The sequence below is a fragment of the Anomaloglossus baeobatrachus genome, chromosome 2 (assembly GCF_048569485.1).
Source record: "Anomaloglossus baeobatrachus isolate aAnoBae1 chromosome 2, aAnoBae1.hap1, whole genome shotgun sequence".
NCBI classification, from domain to species: domain Eukaryota; kingdom Metazoa; phylum Chordata; class Amphibia; order Anura; family Aromobatidae; genus Anomaloglossus; species Anomaloglossus baeobatrachus.
The window spans coordinates 788,409,871-788,433,220 of record NC_134354.1 but is presented as its reverse complement, the minus strand read 5'-3'; the positions used below and the strand labels follow the sequence as shown (position 1 = coordinate 788,433,220).

The 23,350-nt window shown below is 46.5% G+C and overlaps 1 protein-coding gene across 4 annotated transcripts in view; it reads right to left on the bottom strand.

Moving 5' to 3' along the window:
* Positions 1-23,350, bottom strand: part of SLCO2B1 (solute carrier organic anion transporter family member 2B1) — a 185,305-nt gene that overhangs the window by 92,492 nt on the left and 69,463 nt on the right. For all 4 annotated transcript variants that reach the window (XM_075337646.1, XM_075337645.1, XM_075337648.1 and 1 more), the window contains exons 2-3: positions 18,609-18,715; positions 6,800-6,937 (exon numbers count right to left, since the gene is read on the bottom strand). In XM_075337646.1, the coding sequence (XP_075193761.1) occupies positions 6,800-6,937; positions 18,609-18,692 (222 nt within the window). In that variant the 5' untranslated portion in view covers positions 18,693-18,715. The remainder of the gene's footprint in view (positions 1-6,799; positions 6,938-18,608; positions 18,716-23,350) is intronic.

Genomic DNA, 23,350 nt, shown 5'->3' with positions numbered 1-23,350 from the left:
CCTAAGTGATGACCTGGCAGAGACGTGTCACCCTCGGCACCGCACCGAGAGCTGCAGGTATTAAATCAGATAAAGATTTATGTATGCAATTTTATTTGAAAACTTTTAACCATGCTGTTGGTTTTTTTTTTGCAGCATGCATGTATTACAACACATTGCAAGCTGCTGAATGCCCATCAATCCTGACAGTTTGGGTTTGCTGTTGGCTCCATCTCTGGTCCCTCCAGGCTCTTCCTTAATGTAAATGAGATCATATGTATGTCAATTCAGTATAGTGCTTACATTCACATCCAGAAGACAGGCACAGTAGGGGACACTGAGCCAATAAGAAGCCCGGACTGTCAGGATCGCAACTGAACAGAATGGAGCAGCTTGCAGTGTATTATAATACATGCAAGCTGTAGAAGTGAAATGGTCTTAGACTATACCATAATAATTAAAGTATAGCTCTATGAGTGTGAAGTGGTCAAAATGGATTGTCTGAACAGTATATTTCAATCCCAGTGAATACTGCAGTGTCACTGTCACCCATGTGGCTGTGTCTGGTACTGCAGCTCATCCCCAATGAAAAGCTAAGCTACAGTATCAGGCGAAACCACAGAGAGGAGATGACAAAGTGTGATTCTATGTCTTGTAATAAAATTCCAGAAAGCCTTTTTAATTCTGTGTCATCATGATTAGGATTGGGGTGGGAGGTGTGACATGTTCGGGCCATACAGGTGGGGTGTGAGTGATGCCGAGCGACTGCTCAATGAGCAATTTGCAAATTAATCAATGTGAAAAACTCTACGGCTTGAACAGGTGGAAAATCAAAGCACAACAACCGGCTCTCATACCAAGCAGAGAAGAAGCCGGGTACAACCAGCGCCCGAGCATTGGACAGACTTAGTGAGAATGTATCTCATCTGATAAAGAACAGCAGACAGCCATGGCCAAAAGTGTTGGCACCCTAGAAATTGTTCCATAAAATGAAGTATCAGTGTTAACCTCTACTGGAGTGTGCTATAGTTAAGCAACCGAGCGGTGTCCCGCTAGATGTCCGGGTGTGCAAAGCTTTACTCCGGTCATTATGGCTCCTTGATGAGATGGAACATGGGACTGCAGGAAGAAATGGTGACCATCAAGGTGTTTTCTGTAACCTTGGACTAGATGAGGTGGGACATGGGACTGCAGGAAGGGACGGTGACCATCAAGGTGTTTTCTGTAACCTTGGACTAGATGAGGTGGGACATGGGACTGCAGGAAGGGACGGTGACCATCAAGGTGTTTTCTGTAACCTTGGACTAGATGAGGTGGGACATGGGACTGCAGGAAGGGACGGTGACCATCAAGGTGTTCTCTGTAACCCTGGACTGGATGAGGTGGGACATGGGACTGCAGGAAGGGCCGGTGACCATCAAGGTGTTCTCTGTAACCTTGGACTGCATGAGGTGGGACATGGGACTGCAGGAAGGGACGGTGACCATCAAGGTGTTCTCTGTAACCTTGGACTGGAAAAGGTGGGACATGGGACTGCAGGAAGGGACGGTGACCATCAAGGTGTTCTCTGTAACCTGGGACTGGATAAGGTGGGACATGGGACTGCAGGAAGGGACAGTGACCATCAAGGTGTTCTCTGTAACCTGGGACTGGATGAGGTGGGACATGGGACTGCAGGAAGGGACGGTGACTGTCACAGCATTCTCTGTAACCTTGGACTGGATGAGATGGGACTGCAGGAAGGGACGGTGACTGTCACAGCATTCTCTGTAACCTTGGACTGGATGAGGTGGGACATGGGACTGCAGGAAGGGATGGTGACCATCAAGGTTTTCTCTGTAACCTTGGACTGGGTGAGGTGGGACATGGGACTGCAGGAAGGGACTGTGACCATCAACGTGTTCTCTGTAACCTTGGACTGGGTGAGGTGGGACATGGGACTGCAGGAAGGGACGGTGACCATCATGGTGTTCTCTGTAACCTTGGACTGGATGAGGTGGGACTGCAGGAAGGGATGGTGACCATCACAGCGTTCTCTGTAACCTTGGACTGGGTGAGGTGGGACATGGGACTGCAAGAAGGGACGGTGACCATCATGGTGTTCTCTGTAACCTTGGACTGGGTGAGATGGGACTGCAGGAAGGGACGGTGACCATCATGGTGTTCTCTGTAACCTTGGACTGGATGAGGTGGGACTGCAGGAAGGGATGGTGACCATCACAGTGTTCTCTGTAACCCTGGACTGGGTTGCTCTGGGACTCACCGGCGCAGTTAGATCAGACGCCACAGAGATGGAAGCTGAATTGTGTCTGTTAATGCAAAGTTAAAATGTAATGTTCTGGAAGATATGTGTCCCCTATCTGGATGGTAAAGTTCTGAACGACAAGGAATTGTCCAGTAAAGAGTTGTGGTTTAAAGTAAACAGTTGGTCTCCTTTTTTTTGATAAAGCGCATCATTCTACGCTTTACCGAAAATAGAATGAGTCTACAAACTAAAGATCACAGCCCCTACAGTCACACATGGTGGAGGGCAGAGATGTTCTGGGGTAGTTTGGCTGTCTCTGGCAATGGGGGTCCTGACTGTGTACAATACATCATGAAATCTGAAGATTACCAAAGGATCCTGGGTGGCAATGTAGAACCCAGTGTAGAAAGCTGGGGGTGCGTCCTAGGTCAGGGGTCAGGGGACAATGACCCCAAACACTTCAAGAAGCCCCAGAAATGGATGGAAACAAAGTGCTGGACCGTCCTGAAGTGGCAGCAATTAGTCCGGATCTAAACTCCATTCACACCTGTGGAGAGATCTGAAGATTGGAAGAAGAGAAGAGGAGAGGGGAGGCGAAGAGAGGAGAGGAGAGGACAGGAAGAGAAGAGGAGAGGAAGAGAAGAGGAGAGGAAGAGAAGAGGAGAGGAAGAGAAGAGGAGAGGAAGAGAAGAGGAGAGGAAGAGAAGAGGAGAGGGAGAGGAAGAGGAGAGGAAGAGGAGAGGGAGAGGAGAGGAAGAGGAGAGGAGAGGGAGAGGAGGGAAGAGAAGAGGCAAGGGAGAGGAGAGGAAGAGGAGAGGAAGAGAAGAGAAGAGTGAGAGGAAGAGAAGAGGAGAGGGAGAGGAAGAGAAGAGGAGAGGAGAGGGAGAGGAGGGAAGAGAAGAGGCGAGGGAGAGGAGAGGAAGAGAAGAGAGGAAGGAGAAGAGGCGAGGGAGAGGAGAGGAAGAGAAGAGAGGAAGAGAAGAGGAGAGGAAGAGGAGAGGAGAAGGAGAGGAGAGGAAGAGGAGAGGAGAGGGAGAGGAGGGAAGAGAAGAGAGGAAGAGGAGAGGGAGAGGAGAGGAAGAGGAGAGGGAGAGGAGAGGGAGAGGAGAGGAGGGAAGAGAAGAAAGGAAGAGAAGAGGGAGAGGAGGGAAGAGAAGAGAAGAGGCGAGGAAGAAGAGAGGAGAGGAAGAGGAGAGGAGAGGAAGAGTAGAGTAGAGGAGAGAAGACAACTTCAGATATGAGAGACCTGGAGACGTTTATAAAGACGAGTGTGAGATTCCAGGAGAGAGGAGGAAGAAGCTGTGGACGGGGACAGGAGGCGACTGATGGACGGGGTTTATTACACAGGGGAAAAGGTTCAAGCAAATATTAAGCTGAAGGTGTTGTATTGTGTCCTAACCAATTTTGGAGTTTTGTGTGAAATTTTGTCCAATTTGCCGTATTTTTCTCAGTTTTTTTGTGGGTTTTTTTCAATACACAGGAAATAAACCTGAATATAACAAAATGTGTAATTGTAATAATATTCTGGGAGAAATGCTTCATTATATGGAACAATTTCAAGGGTGATGACACTTTTGGCCATGAGTGTAACACTTGTGTGCCGAGGAGCGCGAGCAGAAATGGTGGTTATTCCATGGAGCCTGCTGTCATCTCAGAAAAACAAAGTCAAGAATCTGGAGCCAAGTAAAGCCCCCATTGTGAGATTACGGGGGCTTCATGATGAGTGCTCTGTATTAGTAAGTATGGCCACATGGCTCAAAACAAGTTAATCAACTGGAAAAAAAAATGTTGCTATAAAACAAAGATCTAATCTTATTAATGGTCTCCAATCATAGGGCCAGGACTGGCCCAACGACAGTGTGGAGGATCCCCTGGTGGACCCAGACTCAGACACAATGGACCTCAGACGTCCTCGCTCACCACTGAAGCCTCTTTCTCATGACCTGATTCAGTAATAACGTATCGGACTTTATATCGGAGAAAACTACTATATACAGTGCCTACAAGTAGTATTCAACCCCCTGCAGATTTAGCAGGTTTACACATTCGGAATAACTTGGCATTGTGACATTTGGACTGTAGATCAGCCTGGAAGTGTAAAATGCAGAAAAAAAGAATGTTATTTCTTTTTTTCTTTTTTTTTTAAATTGTGAAAAGTTTATTCAGAGGTCATTTATTATTCAACCTCTCAAACCACAAGAATTCTGTTTGGTTCCCCTAAAGTATTAAGAAGTATTTCAGGCACAAAAAACAATGAGCTTCACATGTTTGGATTAATTATCTCTTTTTCCAGCCTTTTCTGACTAATTAAGACCCTCCCCAAACTTGTGAACAGCACTCATACTTGGTCAACATGGGAAAGACAAAGGAGCATTCCAAGGCCATCAGAGACAAGATCGTGGAGGGTCACAAGGCTGGCAAGGGGTACAAAACCCTTTCCAAGGAGTTGGGCCTACCTGTCTCCAATGTTGGGAGCATCATCCGGAAGTGGAAGGCTTATGGAACTACTGTTAGCCTTCCACGGCCTGGACAGCCTTTGAAAGTTTCCACCCGTGCCGAGGCTAGGCTTGTCCGAAGAGTCAAGGCTAACCCAAGGACAACAAGGAAGGGGCTCTGGGAAGATCTTATGGCAGTGGGGACATTGGTTTCAGCCAATACCATAAGTAACATACTCCACCGCAATGGTCTCCGCTCCAGACGAGCCCGTAAGGTACCTTTACTTTCAAAGCGTCATGTCAAGGCTCGTCTACAGTTTGCTCATAATCACTTGGAGGACTCTGAGACAGACTGGTTCAAGGTTCTCTGGTCTGATGGGGCCAAGATTGAGATCTTTGGTGCCAACCACACACGTGACGTTTGGAGACTGGATGGCACTGCATACGACCCCAAGAATACCATCCCTACAGTCAAGCATGGTGGTGGCAGCATCATGCTGTGGGGCTGTTTCTCAGCCAAGGGGCCTGGCCATCTGGTCCGCATCCATGGGAAGATGGTTAGCACGGCCTACCTGGAGATTTTGGCCAAGAACCTCCGCTCCTCCATCAAGGATCTTAAGATGGGTCGTCATTTCATCTTCCAACAAGACAACGACCCAAAGCACACAGCCAAGAAAACCAAGGCCTGGTTCAAGAGGGAAAAAATCAAGGTGTTGCAGTGGCCTAGTCAGTCTCCTGACCTTAACCCAATTGAAAACTTGTGGAAGGAGCTCAAGATTAAAGTCCACATGAGACACCCAAAGAACCTAGATAACTTGGAGAAGATCTGCATGGAGGAGTGGGCCAAGATAACTCCAGAGACCTGTGCCGGCCTGATCAGGTCTTGTAAAAGACGATTATTAGCTGTAATTGCAAACAAGGGTTATTCCACAAAATATTAAACCTAGGGGTTGAATAATAATTGACCCACACTTTTATGTTGAAAATTTATTAAAATTTAACTGAGCAACATAACTTGTTGGTTTGTAAGATTTATGCATCTGTTAATAAATCCTGCTCATGTTTGAAGTTTGCATCTTATCAAACCTGCTAAATCTGCAGGGGGTTGAATACTTCTTGTAGGCACTGTATATATCCGGGAGGAGCTCATGACCTGTAGAGATGGAGGAGGAACCTCACAATCATCTCATCTGGGGACCTCAAGGGGCATAAGGCCAATACTAATGATAATGGCGTCCAGGGACTTCAGAGGGAGACAGGTATGGAGGGGAACACGGGGGGATTAGACGCAACTCACCACCCCCAGATGCCTGGAAGATTTTTTGCCTTTATTAGTGACATCACTGTCCTCACGGCTCCTCACCCCCGGGACACATTCACTAAGCCCAGGAGAGAGGAGCCGGTAAGGAAATGACTGGGGTCTCAATTTTCTGAGGGGGTCTGGAGTCAATTTATCCTGAGGTCATTATTTATTTTGGGGTCTGTGCTGGGATCTCAATTAAAGGGGTTGTCCACTACTGAGACCACCCCTTCTCCATCTTTATATCCCCCCCCAAGTAAAATATTAACCCTTCTACTCTCCTCTGAGCAGTGAACAACCCCTTTAAAGAGGATTAGTAAGGGGCTTGTCTGTCTCTATTTAGAGGATTGGTCTGGGATTATTTAAGGATTTGATTTTGGGGTTGCTCTTGATTGTGGGGTCTTTAATGGTCCAGAGGTTGGATTTAAAGTTCAAAATCGTTTTGTACCCGGGTATATGAGCCTAGGAGTTTGAGGTGTAAATTCATTCTGGGGGCTTTATTCGTTCGGGGGTCTGCATTTACATAGAGATCTGGCCCAAGTTCAGAATCCATGTTGGGATCTGGATTGTGATATCTACACTGCCCCATCTTATATTTTCTACTCATGTGGGTGATGATAAAGGAGGGATCACTGGCTATATCCACCCCCTGCATAATAATTTGGGGAGGGGTACGTCACAGCAGAAGGCCTGTACATGAGCAGAATCTGTAGACGTGGAGAGAGCTGGTAGACTGAGGGTGAAGGAGCCGGCCGCAGAGTCGGGCAGCTATCGGGAGTTTGGAGCAACCTTCCAACTGGAATAACATGTCTGTGTGCTCCTCGGGGGCGGTACAGTCACCTCATTGAAGGAAGCGAGGATCCCTGATGTCTGACTGGAGAGTCCAAATCGCTTCTCGATGGTGGAGATTGAACTTTTGAGGTAGCCGGAAAGGAGGAGCTGAGAAAGCTGGAGGAGTCCATGGCAGACCACGAAGACCTGAAATAATGAGACATGTTATATTGTAGCCAATGTGAAAGATTTATTCTTCTATTTTGCATAACGTTCCCTCCCCCGAGGAGCCCCCCATGGATAACAACCTAAGAGGCGGGATCATTACTGGTGACAATTGTAGGGATCATTTACGAAGACAGTTTTCATGTAAACAAAGTGATTGAAATCTGTGACACAAGCGACATTTCTAGGAGCGGCGTCCCCAGCATAAAGGGTCAAATGGCCCAATGAGGATTGTGCGGACAGATTCCCTATTACGGTTACGGACAATATTAAGGACAATTTGTTTTCTTGGCCGCATTTAAGGTTAAAATCATTTCTGTAATCAGATAATATAAAAATGTTGTGACGCATGTCTCCTACACCCGCCATGTCACAGTACAACACAGTCTGCACAGCGCGGCTCCATTAATCAGCGCTCAGCTCGCTCTGTTCTCTGCACTCACAGTGACTGCACCAGCAGAATAGTGAGTGCAGCTCTGGAGTATAATACAGGAGGTAACTCAGGATCAGTAATGTAATGTATGTACACAGTGACTGCACCAGCAGAATAGTGAGTGCAGCTCTGGAGTATAATACAGGAGGTAACTCAGGATTAGTAATATAATGTATGTACACAGTGACTGCACCAGCAGAATAGTGAGTGCAGCTCTGGAGTATAATACAGGAGGTAACTCAGGATTAGTAATATAATGTATGTACACAGTGACTACACCAGCAGAATAGTGAGTGCAGCTCTAGAGTACAGCTGTTAATACCATAAATCTACAGTTCTAAGGATGGAGAAGAATACATAATGCAGCATATAGTGTGTGAGAAGATGAAGCAGACGTTATATCTTGGACTTCTCTCGTATACGGGGGGGGGGGTCACTTTGCACATGTGGATGCTGTACAGGATCTGGTAGAGCAGGTAATTCTCGGTCTTCGGCATTCTCGGCATGTCATAGATTCCCGCTCTACCGGTCATTACATAACTGCTTGTATAACCGTCTATACCGGAGAGATACATCTCTTAAAGAAAACAAAAAGATGCCGGCGCTCGAGAAGGTTTCCAGCCTCTGTATATGAGACATACGGTGCATGAAATTCTCCACACCCCAAAATGTAGAAGACATTGTATTACAGAATCCAAGTATTAAGTCAGTGACGTTTCCACCCTGTGATGGGGCCTTCACCAAACACTATAGGGTATGAAAATAAAACATATAATGTTTACACTACATACAGTTAGGTCCAGAAATATTTGGACAGTGACACAATTTTGGCGAGTTGGGCTCTGCATGCCACCACATTGGATTTGAAATGAAACCTCTACAACAGAATTCAAGTGCAGATTGTAACGTTTAATTTGAAGGTTTGAACAAAAATATCTGATAGAAATTGTAGGAATTGTCACAATTCTTTACAAACACTCCACATTTTAGGAGGTCAAAAGTAATTGGACAAGGGACTCTAAGGGCTGCAATTAACTCTGAAAGTGTCTCCCTCGTTAACCTGTAATCAATGAAGTAGTTAAAAGGTCTGGGGTTGATTACAGGTGTGTGGTTTTGCATTTGGAAGCTGTTGCTGTGACCAGACAACATGCGGTCTAAGGAACTCTCAATTGAGGTGAAGCAGAACATCCTGAGGCTGAAAAAAAAGAAAAAATCCATCAGAGAGATAGCAGACATGCTTGGAGTAGAAAAATCAACAGTCGGGTACATTCTGAGAAAAAAGGAATTGACTGGTGAGCTTGGGATCTCAAAAAGGCCTGGGCGTCCACGGATGACAACAGTGGTGGATGATCGCCGCATACTTTCTTTGGTGAAGAAGAACCCGTTCACAACATCAACTGAAGTCCAGAACACTCTCAGTGAAGTAGGTGTATCTGTCTCTAAGTCACCAGTAAAGAGAAGACTCCATGAAAGTAAATACAAAGGGTTCACATCTAGATGCAAACCATTCATCATTCCAAAAATAGACAGGCCAGAGTTACATTTGCTGAAAAACACCTCATGAAGCCAGCTCAGTTCTGGAAAAGTATTCTATGGACAGATGAGACAACGATCAACCTGTACCAGAATGATGGGAAGAAAAAAGTTTGGAGAAGAAAGGGAACGGCACATGATCCAAGGCACACCACATCCTCTGTAAAACATGGTGGAGGCAACGTGATGGCATGGGCATGCATGGCTTTCAATGGCACTGGGTCACTTGTGTTTATTGATGACATAACAGCAGACAAGAGTAGCCGGATGAATTCTAAAGTGTACCGGGATATGCTTTCAGCCCAGATTCAGCGAAATGCCGCAAAGTTGATCGGACGGCGCTTCATAGTACAGATGGACAATGACCTCAAGTATACAGCCAAAGCTACCCAGGAGTTCATGAGTGCAAAAAAGTGGAACATTCTGCAATGGCCAAGTCAATCACCAGATCTTAACCCAATTGAGCATGCATTTCACTTGCTCAAATCCAGACTTAAGACGGAAAGACCCACAAACAAGCAAGACCTGAAGGCTGCGGCTGTAAAGGCCTGGCAAAGCATTAAGAAGGAGGAAACCCAGCGTTTGGTGATGTCCATGGGTTCCAGACTTAAGGCAGTGATTGCCTCCAAAGGATTCGCAACAAAATATTGAAAATAAAAATATTTTGTTTGGGTTTGGTTTATTTGTCCAATTACTTTTGACCTCCTAAAATGTGGAGTGTTTGTAAAGAAATGTGACAATTCCTACAATTTCTATCAGATATTTTTGTTCAAACCTTCAAATTAAACGTTACAATCTGCACTTGAATTCTGTTGTAGAGGTTTCATTTCACATCCAATGTGGTGGCATGCAGAGCCCAACTCGCCAAAATTGTGTCACTGTCCAAATATTTCTGGACCTAACTGTATATGATCGAGGATAGTCCAAAAATTACCAGAAATTAATATATAACTCAGGTTACTTTATATCAGTATTGTCTCAGAAGAATGAGAAAGGAGATCCACCATGTATTGACCAAAATACAATGTATGACCCTAAAAGTGGGGCAATATGGCTATGAGCGTGCTTCCTAGGGGGACAGAGAGACTGACCCCTAATATAAAGTCTGGGTTCTATACTCTGTAAAATGCACATACATTATATTCAATCATATATACAACCATGTCATGATTAGTTTTCTTATATTTTCATACCCTATAGTGTTTGATGAAGGCCCCGTCACAGGGTGGAAACGTCACCAACTTACTATATGGATTGCATAATGGAATTTCTTATACACGTAGGAGGGTGTAATGCTCACGGCCAGTGTAGGGGCAGCAGTGAACCCACTGGACCACAGGGGGGACCCGGGTTTATTCTTTAGTGGAAGAGGCTTATCTTAGCGCCTACCGCAAGGTGGACGCCAGGTAGAACTCCGAGGGCAATGACCGGGACTGTGGCAGCTGACCCCCCAGGACAAGAGACAGACTCCGGTATAGACATGGGTGCAGGCAGGTAAAGGCAGGATGGCGGGTATGGATAGGTATGGTGGGCATGGCAGGGACAGATAGAAATGGGAAGACCGGTACACGTGACAGACAGAGGGATAATGGGAGATGAACTCGAGACCTGACACCTAGATAGCAGACAGGCAACCAAAGTGACTAAGGATTAGAGATGAGCGAACCGGTCGCGGTTCGGCTCGAGGTTGGTTCGCCGAACGGACCTCCCGTTCGAGTTCGGTTCGTCGAACGTTCGACGAACCGAACTCGAACTGCATAGGAAACAATGGCAGGCAATCACAAACACAGAAAAACACCTAGAAAACACCCTCAAAGGTGTCCTAAAGGTGACAAACAACTCAAACACATTGGAAAGTAACAAGGACATATACTCATGCGAAAACAAAACAGCTGGACAAGGAAAAAGAGGAGGACACACAGATATAGGCATGGCACGCCCTTCTAAAATCATGTAAAACACCGCAAGGTGACTCCAAGCGGAGTCTCCCTTTTTTCCAAAAATTGGGCCCCACACACCCACCCATTCAGTGGCAGCAGTTGTGCCCCAGTTGTACACTTCACAGCTACATTTGCATCAAGCACATTCAAAAATACGCCATTCTTATCCGTCCCCAGGATGACACCGGGGTAGGTAGCAAAGTCTTTCCTGATCCCAGCTCTGTTCATCTTGGCTTCTTTTAAAAACAATGTAAGCAAGGGTTACTCCAAGCGGAGTCTCCCTTTTTTCCAAAAATTGGGCCCCACACACACCCACCCCTTCAGTGGCAGCAGTTGTGCCCTAGTTGTACACTTCACAGCTACATTTGCATCAAGCACATTCAAAAATACGCCATTCTTATCCATCCCCAGGATGACACCGGGGTAGGTAGCAAAGTCTTTGCTGACCCATGACTTGTTCATCTTGGCTTCTTTTAAAAACAATGTAAGCAAGGGTTACTCCAAGCGGAGTCTCCCTTTTTTCCAAAAATTGGGCCCCACACACACCCACCCCTTCAGTGGCAGCAGTTGTGCCCTAGTTGTACACTTCACAGCTACATTTGCATCAAGCACATTCAAAAATACGCCATTCTTATCCGTCCCCAGGATGACACCGGGGTAGGTAGCAAAGTCTTTCCTGATCCCAGCTCTGTTCATCTTGGCTTCTTTTAAAAACACATCAAGCAAGGGTTACTCCAAGCGGAGTCTCCCTTTTTTCCAAAAATTGGGCCCCACACACACCCACCCCTTCAGTGGCAGCAGTTGTGCCCTAGTTGTACACTTCACAGCTACATTTGCATCAAGCACATTCAAAAATACGCCATTCTTATCCATCCCCAGGATGACACCGGGGTAGGTAGCAAAGTCTTTCCTGATCCCAGCTCTGTTCATCTTGGCTTCTTTTAAAAACACAGCAAGCAAGGGTTACTCCAAGCGGAGTCTCCCTTTTTTTTCCAAAAATTGGGCCCCACACACCCACCCCTTCAGTGGCAGCACTTGTGCCCTAGTTGCAAACAGGATGTTTTGATTTGCATCAAGCACATTCCAAATCCACAAGCATTTACTCTCCCCAGGATGACACAGGGGTAGTAAATTCCTGGTGGATCCATGACTTGTTCATTTTGATGAACGTCAGTCTGTCCACATTGTCACTGGACAGACGCGTGCGCTTATCTGTCAGCACACACCCAGCAGCACTGAAGACACGTTCAGAGACAACGCTGGCAGCTGCACACGACAAAATCTCCAAGGCGTAAGTGGAGAGCTCTGGCCATTTTTCTATGTTTGAAGCCCAAAAGGAGCAAGGCTCCAGTTGCACAGTCATGGCATCGATGTTCATTTGGAGATACTCCTGTATCATCCTCTTCAGCCGTTGAGTATGTGTCAGACTTGATGTCTCTGGTGGCCTTGCAAAAGAGGGTCTAAAAAAATTATGAAAAGATTCCATAAAATTGCTGTTACCAGCACCAGATACGGTCCTACTGGTACGGGTAGACTGTTGAAGATGACGAGGCCGTCCCATGTTTGTCAAGTTACAACTGGGAGAATCACTCCCTTCACCTGCACGGTTGTTTGGTGGAAAAGCCGAGCTAAGATCGAGTAACAGCTTCTGCTGATACTCCTGCATACGTGCGTCCCTTTCTATGGCTGGAATTATGTCACAAAATTTGGACTTGTACCGGGGATCTAATAGTGTGGCAATCCAGTAGTCATCATCACTTCTAATTTTGACAATACGACTGTCATGTTGGAGGTAGTGCAACAAAAAGGCACTCATGTGTCTTGCGCAGCCATGCGGACCAAGTCCACGCTGTGTTTGTGGCATAGAGGTGCTACCCGTTCTTTCTTCCTCTGACATCTGACCCCAACCTCTTTCAACTGAAATTTGACCAAGGTCTCCCTCATCCGCTGAGTCTTCCATGTCCATGGACAGTTCGTCCTCCATTTCTTCATGTTCTCCTGCACCTTGCTCAACATTTCGCCTGCTACTATGCGCCCTTGTCGATCCCTGTCCCCCTTGGTCCCATGCCTGCTGCGTTGGTGATGATGAACGTCTGGACCTTGGTGATGTTGTTGTCCCTTGCGCATATGAATCCTCCTGTAGTTCCTCCCCTTCATGTTGTCCCACCCCCTGACTCCGAATAGTGTTTAGCGTGTGCTCCAGCATGTAAATGACTGGAATCGTCATGCTGATAATGGCATTGTCAGCGCTAAACATATTCGTCGCCATGTCGAAACTGTGCAGAAGGGTGCATAGGTCCTTGATCTGAGACCACTCCATCAGGGTGATCTGCCCCACCTCTGCATCTCGTTGGCCCAGGCTATACGTCATGACGTATTGCACCAGGGCTCTGCGGTGCTGCCACAGTCGCTGTAACATGTGGAGAGTTGAATTCCAGCGTGTCGCCACATCGCATTTCAGGCGATGAACCGGCAGGCCGAAAGACTTCTGGAGCGATGCAAGTCGCTCAGCTGCGGCGCTTGAACGGCGGAAGTGAGCAGACAGTTTTCGTGCCCTGTTCAGAAGGCCATCTAGGCCGGGATAGTGTGTTAAAAATTGCTGCACGACAAGGTTCAACACGTGAGCCATACAAGGTACGTGTGTCACCTTGCCCAGGCGAAGGGCCGCACCCAGGTTTGCAGCATTGTCGCACACGGCCTTACCAGGCTGCAGGTTGAGTGGAGACAACCATTTATTAAACTCGGACCGCAGAGCTGACCACAACTCCTCAGCTGTGTGACTCTTATTACCAAGACATGTCAAGCTAAAGACCGCCTGATGCCGTTGCGCTCTGCTGCCAGCATAGTAATGAGGGGTGCGTGATTCCTTCTGCGCAGTGAGAACGCTGGTTGCCTGACCAGGCAGGCTTGGGGCGGAGGTGGAGGACCCAGATGAGGTGGAGGATGCAGAAGCAGTGGCGGAACTTGGACAGACAGAGGATTGACACACAAGTCGTGGGGACGGCAAGACTTGTGCAGCAGACCCTTCACCATCTATCACCATAGTTACCCAGTGCCCAGTCAGCGACATGTAACGTCCCTGTCCATGCTTACTGGTCCAAGTATCGGTGGTGAAATGCACCCGTTCACACACAGAGTTTCTCAAGGAAGCGGTGATGTTGTGTGCGACATGCTGGTGTAGCGCGGGCACACCTTTCTTAGAGAAGTAGTGGCGACTAGGCATCTGGTACTGGGGCACAGCGACAGACATAAGGTCTCTAAAATCCTGTGTGTCCACTAGGCGGAAAGGCAGCATTTCGGTAGCCAACAGCTTACAGAGGGATAGAGTCAACCTCTTAGCTTTGTCATGGGTCGGAGGAAGTGGCCTTTTATTTGACCACATCTGAGGGACAGAGATCTGGCTGCTGTGTGTAGACGGTGTTGAGTAGGGTGTCCCTGGAAAAATGCAGTTTTGTGAGGAAAGTGCAGGCGGAGACATGATGTTGCCTTCATCCAACGTTGGTGCTATCGATGTCTGAGAGAGCTGTACACACTCACTTGTTTCCCCTTCCAAACCAACTGACGACCTTACAAGCAAACTGCCTGTTGCGGTTACAGTGGTGGAAGTTTTGCGTGGAAAAACAGGTGTGACAGCTGTCCCCACAGTCCTAGAAGATGAAGAGCGCGCGGATGCACTGGAAGGGGCGGGCGGTGGATGGTTCGCTCCGCTAGGCCGCATTGCAGCACGGTGAGCTTCCCACCGGGACTTATGATATTTAGTCATGTGACGATTCATGGAAGAAGTTGTCAAACTGCTGAGGTTTTGACCTCTACTAACAGAATCATGACAAATGTTACATATCACATGAGTTGGGCGATCTTTTTCGATGTGAAAAAAGGACCAGGCTAGGCAAGGCTTAGAGGCCATGCGACCTGTTGATCCACCCCGAATAATGCTCATAGGCAGAGTGGTGGCTGAGGATGCAGTTGTAGACGTGCTACCAGTGCTCCGACTCTGTCCAGGAAGGCGCAAGGTAACTTCGTCGTCGGTTGCATCCTCCTCCACCGCCTCTGTTGACCTCCTCGAGTGCCTGACTGGGGGTTGACAGTAGGTGGGATCTAGAACGTCATCATCAATTGTTGTGTTTGCACTCCCCTCCCCCTCAGACCGAGCCTCTTCTTGCCCTGACCGAATATTTAAGTTGTCATCCCAATCGGGTATCTGCGTCTCATCTTCATCAGTATGTTCCTCATTGTCTATAACCACAGGTGTTACAGTTTGTGACAAAGGGTCAACATTATGCTCAGAAACGTGGTCCTCACGGCCTGAATCAGAGTCACAAAGGTTCTGGGCATCACTGCAGACCATTTCCTGTTCTGTACTCACTGTAGCTTGGGAGCAGACCTCTGATTCCCAGGCTATAGTGTGACTGAACAGCTCTGCAGACTCAGCCATCTCAGTTCCACCATACTGTGCAGGGCTGATGGAGACTTCAGAGCTGGGAGAAATCAAGTGTGATTGGGATGACAACTCAGAGGACTGGTGTTTTTTGGATGCGGTACTTGAAGTGGCTGAGAGGGCACTTGTTGGACCACTTGAGATCCATTCAAGCATTTTCCTTTTTTGCCCATCATCTACCTTTGTTCCTCTTGTTCGTGTCCGTAAAAAAGGGAGCACATCGGATTGTCCACAATAAGTAGTAGACATCTTACTTTTGCTAGTAGATGGTCTATCTGCAGCAGATGATAATGGAGCTTTGCCACCTTCCCCACTGACAAAACCTTTTTTGCCTTTTCCACCACACCTCTTCCCCTTTCCACCAGCATCTGTCATTTTGCCACTCATGTTGATTGCGACAAGATTGTGGACTGAAAATGTGGTAGTAAAAATTGAGAGGTGGTGAAGATTGCAGCGGTGGTCTAGCTTTATTAACAGCAGAATAATAAAGAATAAATATCCCTGACAATGTAACTTAGTTATAATTAGTTGGAGTGTGCAACGCAGGCAGACGTGCTGCAAATGTCTTGGCACTAGTGGGACTATAGCAAAGTCCAATAGCCACGTATAGGATGCCACTAGGTACACTAAGTGTTTGCTAGTATAATGGCTTAGTTATAATTAGTTGGAGTGTGCAACGCAGGCAGATGCGCTCTGCAAATGTCTTGGCACTAGTGGGACTATAGCAAAGTCCAATAGCCACAGATAGGATGCCACTAGGTACACTGAGTGTTTGCTAGTATAATGGCTTAGTTATAATTAGTTGGAGTGTGCAACGCAGGCAGATGCGCTCTGCAAATGTCTTGGCACTAGTGGGACTATAGCAAAGTCCAATAGCCACGTATAGGATGCCACTAGGTACACTGAGTGTGTGCTAGTATAATGGCTTAGTTATAATTAGTTGGAGTGTGCAACGCAGGCAGATGCGTTCTGCAAATGTCTTGGCACTAGTGGGACTAAAGCAAAGTCCAATAGCCACGTATAGGATGCCACTAGGTACACTAAGTGTTTGCTAGTATAATGGCTTAGTTATAATTAGTTGGAGTGTGCAACGCAGGCAGATGCGCTCTGCAAATGTCTTGGCACTAGTGGGACTATAGCAAAGTCCAATAGCCACGTATAGGATGCCACTAGGTACACTGAGTGTGTGCTAGTATAATGGCTTAGTTATAATTAGTTGGAGTGTGCAACGCAGGCAGATGCGTTCTGCAAATGTCTTGGCACTAGTGGGACTATAGCAAAGTCCAATAGCCACGTATAGGATGCCACTAGGTACACTGAGTGTGTGCTAGTATAATGGCTTAGTTATAATTAGTTGGAGTGTGCAACGCAGGCAGATGCGCTCTGCAAATGTCTTGGCACTAGTGGGACTATAGCAAAGTCCAATAGCCACGTATAGGATGCCACTAGGTACACTGAGTGTGTGCTAGTATAATGGCTTAGTTATAATTAGTTGGAGTGTGCAACGCAGGCAGATGCGCTCTGCAAATGTCTTGGCACTAGTGGGACTATAGCAAAGTCCAATAGCCACGTATAGGATGCCACTAGGTACACTAAGTGTTTGCTAGTATAATGGCTTAGTTATAATTAGTTGGAGTGTGCAACGCAGGCAGATGCGCTCTGCAAATGTCTTGGCACTAGTGGGACTATAGCAAAGTCCAATAGCCACGTATAGGATGCCACTAGGTACACTGAGTGTGTGCTAGTATAATGGCTTAGTTATAATTAGTTGGAGTGTGCAACGCAGGCAGATGCGTTCTGCAAATGTCTTGGCACTAGTGGGACTATAGCAAAGTCCAATAGCCACGTATAGGATGCCACTAGGTACACTGAGTGTTTGCTAGTATAATGGCTTAGTTATCAGTTGGAGTGTGCAGAGGACAGGAGGGTACAGTGGCAGGATTGTGGGGCTCTGGGTAGAGGAATGGAAGCCTGCCTTTCTATTCCCTCCTAATGGTGAAATGCAGGGAGGAAATCCCTGACCTTAGCTACACAGACGCTGTTGCTGTTTTCAGGACCTGTCACCTTAACTCTGACCCTGCCGGTTTGAGCCCTTAAAAGGACTGCTATAAAGTGCTCTCCCTATGCTGTGTAGCGCTGTGTATGGAGCGCATACAGCTGTATCGGCGATAGGACTCAAGACGGAGCTGCGACACTGATGTCTGACACCAAAGACGCAGAAGGCAGATAATGGCGTCCGTGAAGAAAATGTCCGGTTTTATAATGCAGGGACATGTGACATGCAGATCCTATCACACATGACGTTGCTTCTCTGGCTCAAAGTCCACTTAGCTGTGTGTGTGTCTGTGATTGGCTGACATGCTGGCCCGCCCCACAAGACGCGCGCGCTTAGGGAAGGAAGACAAGAAAAAAAAAAAAAAAAATGGCGATCGCCATTATAGAAACAGCAGTGATCTGAAGGCGCTGTTCACGCACACTATACACTGAAATGTCATAATAGTTTGATTCACAGAGTGACTTACACTATTACAGCAGAAACCAAGCTAGGATTTAGCTGTTTTTTGGCTGCTAGAACCGTTCTCGAACGTTTCTAGAACTATCGAGCTTTTGCAAAAAGCTCGAGTTCTAGTTCGATCTAGAACATGCCCCAAAATCACTCGAGCCTAGAACTGGAGAACCACGAACCACGAACCGCGCTCAACTCTACTAAGGATGTTACGCAGGCACCTTCCCTATTAGGAGGGTGCCTTAAATACATTGTGTCTTTTAGCCATAAGGTGAGGAGCATTTCTTGGAAATAGCGCACCTGTGCGCAAATGCCCTAAGCACACTACCAGGGGACCTGAGCTGCCTGCACAGGTCCAGGAAGGAGGAGGAAGCAGGAGCACACGTGGACACTGAAGGGCATCAACTGAGGAAGTAACCCGGCAGCCTGGAAATTGAGTAAGGACGCAGATTCTACAGAGTGCCGAGAATTTCTTATATTTGAGACTGTATAACAGATCATATAGGAGTGAAGCATAAAAAAAAGAAAAGTCATCACATAAAAAGCGTCAGTGAGTGAGCGGCCAGACTAACGGCCGGTGCCGTCCATCCACCCATCCATCTATCCATCCATCCATCCATCCATCCATCCACCCACCCACCCACCCACCCAACCATCCATCCATCCATCCACCCACCCATCCATCCACCCACCCACCCACCCATCCACCCAACCATCCATCCATCTATCCATCCATCCATCCACCCATCCACCCATCCATCCATCCATCCATCCATCCATCCATCCATCCATCCATCCATTACCTTGATGCTGTTGAATGGGCTCCTGCAGCCTTTTTTGGTTTTCATGGGATTTTCACAGTAGCTGTTCTGACTTGCGGCCGTCATTTTCCTCCAGACTTTTTATTCCTCTGTAGAAAGATGAACAGCGTGTAAGACGATCTCTCCCCAGATCAGACTCCTTCTCATCCTATCATCTTCAGGGAGTAAAGAAAGGCGAGGATGCAGATATAAATGACAGCATTGTCTTCTCTAATGATCTTGGTGCCGGAGAGCCCGAGGGGCCAAAATCCCACCTCTTAATTGTTAAAAAAGTAAATCAGGTACAGATCATGCGTCGTGAAAACATTTGACACCGCGCCCTTAACCACGACCCAGTGAACACCTATTTCCAATTAATCTTCCCATGATCACATGTATTGTAAAAACAAAAACGAAAAAACATTTTGGAGTTGTGATTGCCCCAGTTTGGTAAAAAAAAATCTGCATGCACTGCGTGTTACTGCAGACCGCTGAATCATGACAGTGTGCGGAGAATGGGGGGAGCACAATGTCATGACTGCCCAGTGTTACAGATGCAAGAAGGAGGTGATAAGATGCTATGTTTGAGACTGACGTACTAGTGATTGTGCAAAGAAAGCTCTGAGGCTACATCCCAACTTGCTTTTCTTCTTTACGGGCACATTGTACTGGTGGTGATATCTCCTCCACGTAAGCTGAGACACAGCCTTGATTGTTCATTTCCTCATCCTAAACAGGAACTTTAAATTGTCGAGTATAAATAAACTCTTCGGCTAAATCTCTACATGATCTTCTTCTTTATGGGCACATTGTACTGGTACATTGGAATCAGCTCTGTACTAGCACACCTTTATGTACAAACTAAATATATATTTGCCTATTTAGTTATGGTAGTTTGTACATAGAGGTGCTAATATATTGAGCTGATCCCAATGTACCAGTACAATGTGCCTATAAAGAAGACTTAGCCAAAAAGAGTTTTTTTATGCTCGGCATTTTAAAGTTCCTCTTTCGGAGGAGGAAATGAACAATTAAGGTTGTGTGTTGGCTTACATGCAGGAGATATCACCACCAGTACAATGTGCCTATAAAGAAGAAAAGCATGTCAAGATATCGCCTCAGAGTTTTCTCCTTTCTTTGCACAAACACTAGTATGTAAATCTCAAGAAGGAACTGAAAAATCAAGGTGGTGTCTCGGCTTACATGGAGGAGATATATCACTGTATTGAAAAGCTGAAGTCAGAACATAGCCCTGAACTCCAGGGACAATAGGACACCTCACTCAATAGGGGACTGTCCCATTGGATAAGGGTCGGTTGGGATGTATGCGTCAAAATGTTCTTCTGACCCATTTGAGGAAACCAAAGCTCCAATTAACTTATGAGCTGAAGGGCCCAGGAGCTTTATGCCTTCAGCCACCTCTAGGGTCAAGCAAAGAACCTGGACACACAAAATCCAAGTCCCTGTTTCAGCTTGTCCTGCTGATCCTCCTGGATCTCTCTGCTGCATTTAATACTGTGGATCACCAGCTTCGCCTCATTATGCGACACTATATCGGGCTCAAGAACACCGCTCTCTCCTGGTTCTCCTCTACCTCTCCTTCACTGTATCATTTGCTGGTTCCTCCTCCTCTACTCTTCCCCTTACATCGGGGTTCCTCGGGGTTCTATCCTAAGCCCCCCCTCTTCTCTCTATTCACTGCCCCTATTGGACAAACCATCAGTAGATTTGGTTTCCAGTCCCAGCTCTCTACTGATGACACAAAATTATACTCCCACATGGGCTCGCATCTGTATATACTCCCACATGGGCTCGCATCTGTATATACTCCCACATGGGCTCACATCTGTATATACTCCCACATGGGCTCGCATCTGTATATACTCCCACATGGGCTCACATCTGTATATACTCCCACATGGGCTCGCATCTGTATATACTCCCACATGGGCTCGCATCTGTATATACTCCCACATGGGCTCGCATCTGTATATACTCCCACATGGGCTCGCATCTGTATATACTCCCACATGGGCTCGCATCTGTATATACTCCCACATGGGCTCGCATCTGTATATACTCCCACATGGACTCGCATCGGTATATACTCCCACATGGACTCACATCTGTATATACTCCCACATGGACTCACATCTGTATATACTCCCACATGGACTCACATCTGTATATACTCCCACATGGGCTCGCATCTGTATATACTCCCACATGGCCTCGCATCGGTATATACTCCCACATGGGCTCGCATCTGTATATACTCCCACATGGACTCACATCTGTATATACTCCCACATGGACTCACATCTGTATATACTCCCACATGGGCTCGCATCTGTATATACTCCCACATGGGCTCACATCTGTATATACTCCCACATGGGCTCACATCTGTATATACTCCCACATGTGCTCGCATCTGTATATACTCCCACATGGACTCACATCTGTATATACTCCCACATGGCCTCACATCTGTATATACTCCCACATGGGCTCACATCTGTATATACTCCCACATGGACTCACATCTGTATATACTCCCACATGGGCTCGCATCTGTATATACTCCCACATGGGCTCACATCTGTATATACTCCCACATGGGCTCACATTTGTATATACTCCCACATGGGCTCGCATCTGTATATACTCCCACATGGGCTCACATCTGTATATACTCCCACATGGGCTCGCATCTGTATATACTCCCACATGGGCTCGCATCTGTATATACTCCCACATGGGCTCGCATCTGTATATACTCCCACATGGACTCACATCTGTATATACTCCCACATGGACTCACATCTGTATATACTCCCACATGGACTCACATCTGTATATACTCCCACATGAACTCGCATCTGTATATACTCCCACATGGACTCGCATCTGTATATACTCCCACATGGACTCACATCTATATATACTCCCACATGGACTCGCATCTGTATATACTCCCACATGGGCTCGCATCTGTATATACTCCCACATGGACTCGCATCTGTATATACTCCCACATGGGCTCGCATCTGTATATACTCCCACATGGGCTCACATCTGTATATACTCCCACATGGACTCACATCTGTATATACTCCCACATGGGCTCGCATCTGTATATACTCCCACATGGGCTCGCATCTGTATATACTCCCACATGGACTCACATCTGTATATACTCCCACATGGACTCACATCTGTATATACTCCCACATGGACTCACATCTGTATATACTCCCACATGAACTCGCATCTGTATATACTCCCACATGGGCTCACATCTGTATATACTCCCACATGGACTCACATCTGTATATACTCCCACATGGACTCACATCTGTATATACTCCCACATGAACTCGCATCTGTATATACTCCCACATGGACTCACATCTGTATATACTCCCACATGGACTCACATCTGTATATACTCCCACATGGACTTGCATCTGTATATACTCCCACATGGACTCGCATCTGTATATACTCCCACATGGACTCACATCTGTATATACTCCCACATGGACTTGCATCTGTATATACTCCCACATGGACTCGCATCTGTATATACTCCCACATGGGCTCACATCTGTATATACTCCCACATGTGCTCGCATCTGTATATACTCCCACATGGACTCACATCTGTATATACTCCCACATGGACTCGCATCTGTATATACTCCCACATGGACTCGCATCTGTATACAGTTAGGTCCAGAAATATTTGGACAGTGACACAATTGTCGCGAGTTGGGCTCTGCATGCCACCACATTGGATTTTAAATGAAATCTCTACAACAGAATTCAAGTGCAGATTGTAACGTTTAATTTGAAGGTTTGAACAAAAATATCTGATAGAAATTGTAGGAATTGTCACATTTCTTTACAAACACTCCACATTTTAGGAGGTCAAAAGTAATTGGACAAATAAACCAAACCCAAACAAAATATTTTTATTTTCAATATTTTGTTGCGAATCCTTTGGAGGCAATCACTGCCTTAAGTCTGGAACCCATGGACATCACCAAACGCTGGGTTTCCTCCTTCTTAATGCTTTGCCAGGCCTTTACAGCCGCAGTCTTCAGGTCTTGCTTGTTTGTGGGTCTTTCCGTCTTAAGTCTGGATTTGAGCAAGTGAAATGCATGCTCAATTGGGTTAAGATCTGGTGATTGACTTGGCCATTGCAGAATGTTCCACTTTTTTGCACTCATGAACTCCTGGGTAGCTTTGGCTGTATGCTTGGGGTCATTGTCCATCTGTACTATGAAGCGCCGTCCGATCAACTTTGCAGCATTTGGCTGAATCTGGGCTGAAAGTATATCCCGGTACACTTCAGAATTCATCCGGCTACTCTTGTCTGCTGTTATGTCATCAATAAACAGAAGCGACCCAGTGCCATTGAAAGCCATGCATGCCCATGCCATCACGTTGCCTCCACCATGTTTTACAGAGGATGTGGTGTGCCTTGGATCATGTGCCGTTCCCTTTCTTCTCCACACTTTTTTCTTCCCATCATTCTGGTACAGGTTGATCTTGGTCTCATCTGTCCATAGAATACTTTTCCAGAACTGAGCTGGCTTCATGAGGTGTTTTTCAGCAAATTTAACTATGGCCTGTCTATTTTTGGAATTGATGAATGGTTTGCATCTAGATGTGAACCCTTTGTATTTACTTTCATGGAGTCTTCTCTTTAATGTTGACTTAGGGAAAGATACACCTAC